This window comes from Cervus canadensis, chromosome 10 (genome assembly GCF_019320065.1).
Source record: "Cervus canadensis isolate Bull #8, Minnesota chromosome 10, ASM1932006v1, whole genome shotgun sequence".
Taxonomy (NCBI): Eukaryota; Metazoa; Chordata; class Mammalia; order Artiodactyla; family Cervidae; genus Cervus; species Cervus canadensis.
Genome location: NC_057395.1, coordinates 19,761,074 through 19,770,021, shown reverse-complemented (window position 1 = coordinate 19,770,021; position 8,948 = coordinate 19,761,074). Strand labels below are relative to the sequence as shown.

General features: G+C 37.7%; 1 protein-coding gene across 1 annotated transcript in view; it reads right to left on the bottom strand.

The window, feature by feature from the left end:
- Nucleotides 1-4,685: 4,685 nt before the first annotated feature.
- The window catches only part of TMX4 (thioredoxin related transmembrane protein 4), a 44,510-nt gene continuing 40,247 nt past the window's right edge, over nt 4,686-8,948 (bottom strand). The window contains exon 6 of the mRNA XM_043479787.1: nt 4,686-5,041. Within this exon, the coding sequence (XP_043335722.1) occupies nt 4,850-5,041 (192 nt within the window). The 3' untranslated portion in view covers nt 4,686-4,849. The remainder of the gene's footprint in view (nt 5,042-8,948) is intronic.

Below are 8,948 nucleotides of genomic sequence, written 5' to 3'. Positions count from 1 at the left end.
GACCACTTTCTCCCCTACAAATTCATGGAAAGAACATTTGAACGCTGAGCAAACTCCACAAAACAACTTCTGATCGCTAGCAGAGGACATCAGGCACCCAGAAAAGCAGACCATTGTCTTCAAAAGGAGGTAGGACAAAACATAAAAGATAAAAAGAGTGACAAAAGAGCTAGGGATGGAGACCCGTCCCGGAAAGGGAGTCATAAGTTTCCAAACACCAGGAAACCCTCTCACTGGCAGGTCTGGGGGAAGTTTTCGAGTCTCGGAGGGCAACCTAACTGGGAGGAAAAATAAATAAAATCCACATATTACATGCCTAGAAGCAACTTCCAGCAGAAAAGTACCCCCAGACGCTCACATCTGCCACCAGCAAGTGGGGGCTGAATGGAGAGGAGCGGGCGGCACTGCTTAGGGTAAGGAACCGGGCCCGAATGCCCTGAGGGCAATTGGAGGGAGCTGACGTGAGATAGCAACTTAAACTGTGGGATAGCAAGAGAGAGAGAAAATTAACCGGCGAAAAGTATGCTAACCGAACACACTGCCAGCCGTTCGCAGAACAAAAGAAAGACTGAGCAATTCCAGAGAAGAGCTAGCCGGCGGGCGGGCCAGCCCATCCCCCGCCGGAGGCAGGAGGCAGAGGGGAGGGGAAAGGGGAAACTTGGCCCCAGAGACGGCATCCCCTACCAAACTGCAAACAGGCTTCCAGTTTCTAACCAGAGAATTCCTGAGATTCTGGATGGTTGACATCCGCAGGGAGGGTCGCAGCTAGAGACCAGCTTCCCAGAACAGACACGAGGTGCACCTGACCAGCGCTCGCGCGGAAACTGAGGCTGGAACCGCGGAGGGGATAAGGCGCACTGCACCCGGGGAGAGTGCGCTCATCAAGTTCCTGGCTGCCTGAGCTGCTCCGACCGGGGAAGGCACAAAACGCAGGCCCAACCAAGTATGCGCTTTTGTGGAGGACCGGAAAACTGGAACCGCAGGCAACACAGGGCCCGCTCCCTATAGAACAGGCTGGAGCCTGAGCAGTGTAGACGGGGAAAGCACACACTCCAGCGAGGGGGGGCAAACCCAGTGTGGCCGGAACACTGCGGGTCCTCCCCACACAGGCCAGTGACATTTGTCTGCAGCGTCCCTCCCTCCCCACAGCACAACTGAACAAGCGAACCTAAACAAGAGACCACCTCCGCCCTCTTGGGTCAGGGCGGAAATTAGACACTGAAGAGACCAGCAAACAGAAGCCAAATAAACAAAGGGAACCGCTTCAGGAGTGACAGGGGCAACAGATTAAAATGCCTGTAGTTAACACCGACTACACCACAAGGGGCCTATGGATATCCAGAAGTGTAAGCTGGAACAAGGAGCTATCTGAAACTGAATCGAACCCACACTGACCGCAACAGCTCCAGAGAAATTCCTAGATATATTTTTATTAGTTTTCTGTAATTAAAAAAATTTTTTTTCTTTTTGTTTTCTTTTATTTTCTTTTAAAATTCCCTATTACTCCTCTACTACTCCTTAATTTTCATTTTCTTTTATGTTCTTTTAAAGTCCTCTATTACTCCTCAATTTTCATTTTCATATATTTTTATTATTTTTTAATTAAATTTTTTTTCTTTTTTTCAATTTTTTTTCTTTTATTTTTTTTTAAAGTCCTCTATCACTCCTCTATTACTGCTTAATTTTCATTTTCATTTCACTATAACCTTTGAGGAACATACCTCAACATAATAAAAGCTATATATGACAAACCCACAGCACACATTATCCTCAATGGTGAAAAATTGAAAGAGTTTCCCCTAAAATCAGGAACAAGACAAGGGTGCCCACTCTCACCACTACTGTTCAACATAGTTTTGGAAGTTCTGGCCACGGCAATCAGAGCAGAAAAAGAAATAAAAGGAATCCAGATAGGAAAATAAGAAGTGAAACTCTCGCTGTTTGTAGATGACATGATCCTCTACATAGAAAACCCTAAAGACTCTATCAGAAAATTACTAGAGCTAATCAATGAATATAGTAAAGTTGCAGGATATAAAATTAACACACAGAAATCCCTTGCATTCCTATATGCTAACAATGAGAAAACAGAAAGAGAAATTAAGGAAACAATACCATTCACCATTGCAGCAACAAAAAAATAAAATACTTAGGAGTATATCTACCTAAAGAAACAAAAGACCTATACATAGAAAACTATAAAACACATGATGAAAGAATCAAAGAGGACACAACAGATTGGAGAAAGAACATACCGTGTTCATGGATGGAAGGAATCAATATTGTCAAAATGGCTATACTACCCAAAGCAATCTATGAATTCAATGGCAATCCCTATCGAGCCTAAACCAATGGTTTTCATACAGAACTAGACCAAAGAATTTCACAATTTGTATGGAAATACAAAAAAACCTCGAACAGCCAAAGTAATCCTGAGAAAGAAGAATGGAACTGGAGGAATCAACCTACCTGACTTCAGACTCTACTACAAAGCCACAGTCATCAAGACAGTATGGTACTGGCACAAAGACAGAAATATAGGTCAATGGAACAGAATAGAAAGCCCAGAGATAAATCCACAAAACCTATGGACACCTTATCTTCAACAAAGGAAGGGCAAGAAATATACAATGGAAAAAAGACAACCTCTTTAACAAGTGGTGCTGGGAAAACTGGTCAACCACTTGGTAAAGAATGAAACTAGAACACTTTTCTAACACCATACACAAAATAAACTCAAAATGCGATTAAAGATTAAATGTAAGACCCAGAAAACTAAAACTCCTAGAGGAAAACGGCAAAAAAACATTCCTGACATAAATCACAGCAAGATCCTCTATGACCCACCTCCCAGAATATTGGAAATAAAAGCAAAAATAAACAAATGGGACCTAATGAAACTTAAAAGCTTTTGCACAACAAAGGAAACTATAAGCAAGGTGAAAAGACAGCCTTCAGAATAGGAGAAAATAATAGCAAATGAAGAAACAGACAAAGGATTAATCTCAAAAGTATACAAGCAACTCCTGCAGCTCAATTCCAGAAAAATAAATGACCCAATCAAAAAATGGGCCAAAGATCTAAACAGACATTTCTCCAAACAAGACATACAGATGGCTAACAAACACTTGAAAAGATGCTCAATACCACTCATTACCAAAGAAATGCAAATCAAAACCTCAGTAAGGTACCATTACATGCCAGTCAGAATGGCTGCTATCAAACGTCTACAAGCAATAAATGCTGGAGAGGGTGTGGAGAAAAGGGAACCCTCTTACACTGTTGGTGGGAATGCAAACTAGTATAGCCACTATGTAGAACAGTGTGGAGATCCTTTAAAAAACTGGCAATAGAACTGCCATAGTGACCCAGAAATCCACTTCCTGGGGCATACGCACCGAGGAAACCAGAATTGAAAGAAGACACGTGTCCCAATGTTCTTCACAGCACTGTTACCAATAGCCAGGGACGGAAGCAACCTAGATGCCATCAGCAGTATGAATGGATAAGAAAGCTGTGGTACATATACACAATGGAATATTACTCAGCCATTAAAAATAATACATTTTAATCAGTTCTAATGAATTCATTATACAGAGTCCATTATACATGGATATACAGAGTCATTACACAGAGTGAAAGTAACCAGAAGATAAAGACCAATACAGTATAAAATGCATATACAGGAATTTAGAAAGATGGTACGATAACCCTATATGCAAAACAGAAAAGAGACACAGATGTATAGAACAGACTTTTGGACTCTATGGGAGAAGTAAGGGTGGGATGATCTGAGAGAACAGCATCAAAACATGTATATTATCAAGTGTGAAACAGATCGCCAATCCAGGTTGGATGCATGAGACAAGTGCTTGGGGCTGGTGCACTGGGATGGCCCAGAGGGAATGGGATGGGGAGGGAGGGGAGAGGGGGTTCAGGATAGGGAACTCATGTAAATCCATGACTGATTCATGTCAACGTATGACAAAAACCACTACAATATTGTAAAGTAATTAGCCTCCAACTAATAAAAATAAATGGAAAAAAAAAGACAATCTTACCTAAAGCGTTGTCCTTTTTCTATAAATTCTTAGTCATCAATTCCTATCTATAATATAGTGTTTAAGAGCTATGTGATTAGTATATAGTATAATAACTTTTATGAACTTCTTGAGTTTAAAAGCTCAAATTGATCAAGTAGGTAAAGAAAAAGATTTCAAAAATATATAACCAAGAGAAAAACACACCCAAACATTTACAGTTGTCCATATAATTAAATATAAAGTATAAAATTATTCCAAGCCGTATCTAAAACTCTGCAAAAAAAGTATACAGATACCTAATGGATAGGGATTTTCAAATCCAAAGAAAACATAGTGATGTGGTTTGCTCCTCATTTTTTCACATAATAATGACTGTGATTTTTTTTTTTTTTAATCCACATTATCTTACAAAATCTACCTTGGGAAAACTGGAGTATATGTATAAGAAGCTGGTCACATTTAGATTTTCAATTTGAGGACACAAACAGGAAAAATCAATTTGCTCACCCAAGGAACAAATTCACAGCTTTGGCCTTATCACAACAGTGTTCTAATCAAGTAAGCAATGTATGAATTCACAGCTGACTCAGTTGTCTTGGAAAGTAACTTATCAAATTAAGTCTCTATTTCTCTCTTCAACACTGCCTATATTTTGGGTGGCACGTATCTTCAGAATATTTAAGAGGGGGGTGTTGGGGGATAATAACTTAATGAATTTTCCATTATATCTCAAATTTCCATTGAAAGTAGTATCATACAAGCAAATGTTACTTAGCTGCTTAGATTATACACAAAATGATGTTTGTTTATGTGCTTTTTCTTTCTTGGCTGCTTTTTAGTTTTGCATGAAACCAACTGGCTTTAAAGAAAGAAAAGAGATTCACATTATCTCTTACCAGACCCATGAAAAGGCCAAAAATCAAGGTGGCTATCACAAAAAAGAAGTAAGAACACCAAGCAGGAACTCCAAGGGTCACTGTGAAATAGTTGTGAAGATGCTGTAATGAGAAGAAAAAAGTTTAAAAAAAAAACACATATTTATAAAGAGAACTAAAAATGTTTGAATCTCCCTCTTTACCACTTTACTCAAGTCTACAATTCTATTTATATGAGCTCCCACAAAGATCATCCAGGGGATTATGCATCTATATTATTTTTCAAGAGCAAGTCAGATTTTATAACACTGAGAATCTGAGAGTAAAAATCAAGGTCGTATCTAGTAAGAATTATACTTCCTTGAAGCTAATGACCAAACAGAACTCTGGTAGGATTATTTATCCTTCCATCATGAGATTTTTTTTTTGGTCACTATCCCCTAATAACTTATATACCTTAATACTCATAATATGATATCCATAAAAAATTAAAGTTTTTTTTTTAAAAATTGGGCCTTTATCAATTTTTAAGTAGAACTAAATTACTGCTTACAGAACATCAACCATTTAAATGTTTCCATCCTTCCTTTTTCTAGTCATATTCTTATTGCTCGACACCCAGCCCTCCTTTATAAGTTTCCTAATCACCATAAAACCTAAATGTAATAATATAAGACATTTTTCAGTTAATTCATGATGAGCAAATAAGATTTCATCAGTCTTTGAAGAAAGTGCACATCCCTTCTTGTTTACTATCCCCGGGACTCTATTCTTCACTCAAACAGTAAAAGTGAGTAAGGAGATACAATCTGAGCCAGAAGTACCACATGCAAAATCATACAGGAATTACAGATATGAAACCGCTAGTGTGGAATCAAAGCCCATTTAGACATGGACTTGAAGGAGCTATGTTGCCTCATGATGGCTTTGTGATCATCTATTTTAGGCCCTTTTAGCTTCAAAAAAATTCACTAAAAAGCCAATAGTTTTGTGATATTTTTATGTCTATAGATAGGTTATCTACAGAATTACTGGGCACAGGATGAAATGGCTCCAAACTAAATGCCACCTGCAAACAGAAGTAATGACTGAATGACTTGCCCAGCACTGATGAGGTTAACGAAAACTAGCCCAAGATTCTATTTAAATATTTCCCAAAATCAAAGTTACTCAAGTATCTCCCACTGGCTTCTCAGTTTGTAAGTGTCAATACAATTAGATAATATATCTGATCCTGGCTTAACTTAGAATGAACAAACCAGACTGCTAGCTGATCTAGAGCCGTCTGAGGTCTCTTCTCTCTGATTGTTCACTAAGCAGTAGATACACATCTGAAGACTCCTCAAGTTTTTAAATACTGACACATGTAATCAAAGTGTTCAATAAATAGTTATTGGATAAATAAAATACACTAGCAAATCTTTAAACTATTCACAGGAATGCACACAACTCCTGACTTATAAAACTGTCATCTGTCTTCTGTTGATGGCACTGGTCATTGCCCTATCTTCAACCAGGGCAACAATCTAAGAATAATCTAGTAGTCTCTAGCCCAAGTAGGCAAAAGAGATATTTAGGATATAAAGGTTGTTTTGCTCAAACTCTGTTCAGTGGAAGTTTTAAGATGCATTGTACAGTTCTATAGGAAATTTGGCATATTGAACATAGCTTATTTATGCTTATCTTGATTATTCAATGTCATCATCAAAATTAAACTCTGAAATGAGCCAAGGAATTAGAAGACATGGAAAGCCAGGGTGCATCTGTGCTGACCCATGGACATATGAATTCTGTAACTTGCTTTATTATTATCTGCCCATATAGTTGGAATGAATAACACATCCAGTTATAAGTCCATCTGGACAGTGTCTTAAGCCCTTTTGCAAAACACGTGATTTAAGAAATGCTTAAGAAATTTTCTCAGTTATTTTCTAGAATTCAGTAAACGATGTGCCTTTGAATCACTGCACTGAGTCATATTCTCAGTGCATTCAGAAACATCCTCTTAGAGATTCCACTTCAATTTTCTTGTACTGGTGTACTCTTTAAGGGATTTGCTTGAGCTTCTTAGAGAAACTCTGCCATCTTGTGGTCTTTCTAGGTGATTGCTAAAAAACTACTAAAGCCTCATTAATCAAGTTGTGTTTTCAAAACTGTAGCCACAAATCTTTATAGTTTACTTTGTCTGAGTCCACAATAGTTTCAGAGTACCTTTAAGACTATTAGGGTTCCTGTACTAGGCACATGAAGTTTTCTGTAAACATGTTTCCAAGTAATAACTGATTAAACCCGACCTATTTCAATTTTAGATTTCTGTGTTTGTTTCTTTGCCAGGCAAAGTAACTTTTCACTTGTGGAAAATACTGACCCAAGTTCAATATTATATGTGCTCATTACAAGGAAGCATCATATTATTTCCTTAAAATGCATGCAAATGTCACCTGCTGGGCCCAATACCTTATAATATTATATTTTTGTAATAGGTGACTGAATTAGAGCTAATTTTTAGCTATAAACAGATTAGAATGAGAGGATGAGATGAAGACACTGTTTACAGCTGAAAAAAAGGGGGACATTCTAACCAGTGGTCAGATGGATTTGAGGAATGGATCCAGGATAAGGTGTCCAAGGTTCAGAGGTGGAGCATTTTATAAGATTTGCTCAAAACATAACAAAAAGGTTGAAAATTGAAAAAAATAATTCCAGGTAGGCGCTAACCAGAAAGAAAAAATTACAGTATTAATATTAGACAAAATGACCTTATAGAATATAAATGCAATTGCTATGTGTCAAATTTTACAATTTCTTATAAAATTAAACTTTTAGTTCTTTTAAAAAAAGTCTGGAAAGTCCAAATATATATATGTATATACATATATGTATATATACATACATACTGTACTTCTCAATCACTAATAAGAACATATTATTGGTTATTCAGAGATGGATCATGTTCTGTTCTCAAACGGCCTTGTCTCTGCAGTCCAGTGCATTCACACAGAATCCATCCACGCTAAACAAGCCTGTGCCCTGTGCCTACAGAGATAAAACAGCAACTCCTGGCCTTGATGTGCTCCAAATGCCACACACTGAAATCATTTGCATGACATAATGAAAAATGGCAACTCCTTGTTATTAGTCAAGCTATAAGAGGTTTGAACAATTATTTATTTTCCCTGTACTGTCTTTGAAAAGAAAACTACTTTATAACAATGTGTGAGGGTCACAATTAATTTCCATCTAATCTCTTCTTAAGGCTTCCCTGATAGCTCAGTTGGTAAAGAATCCTCCTGCAATGCAGGAGACCTCGGTTTGATTCCTGGGTCGGGAAGATCCGCTGGAGAAGAGGTTCCAGTATTCTTGGGTTTCCCTTGTGGCTCAGCTGGTAAAGAATCCGCCTGCAATGCTGGAGACCTGGGTTCGATCCCTTGGTTGGGAAGATCCCCTGGAGAAGGGAAAGGCTACCCACTCCAGCATTCTGGTCTGGAGAATTCCACAGACTGTATAGTCTATGAGGTCGCAAAGAGTCAGACACGACTGAGCAACTTTCACAATCTCTTCTTAACCCTCAGAACAAATTCTCTCCTGACCTGTAGTTGTAACAGATTCTGTACTAAGCTTTTGAAGATTCCTGACACCCATTACAATTATCCTGTTGGTTTAGACAGTATATGGCTACAGGTTTTCAGATAACTATCAAAATACATGACTCCTAAATATATTTAGTGTCAAATATTGCAACAGGCTGAATCCTTACTCTTAGTTCCTGGTTTGCAATTCAAAATTCTGAACCTTTGAATAAACTTCTCACCAATAAAAGAAAATATCAGAAGAAAACCAAATGAAACTCAAACTATATGAAAAGAGGAAAAATGCTAGTTATTTTTTAATATGATATACAAATGTCAAAAAAAGACAATTAACAGAATTTAAACAAAAAAGATTAAGTTCAAGTCACCAATTTATTTTCTGTTGCTAAAGAAAAAAAAAAAACCTAAAGTAGGTATATCTCAAAAAGCAAAAATTATAA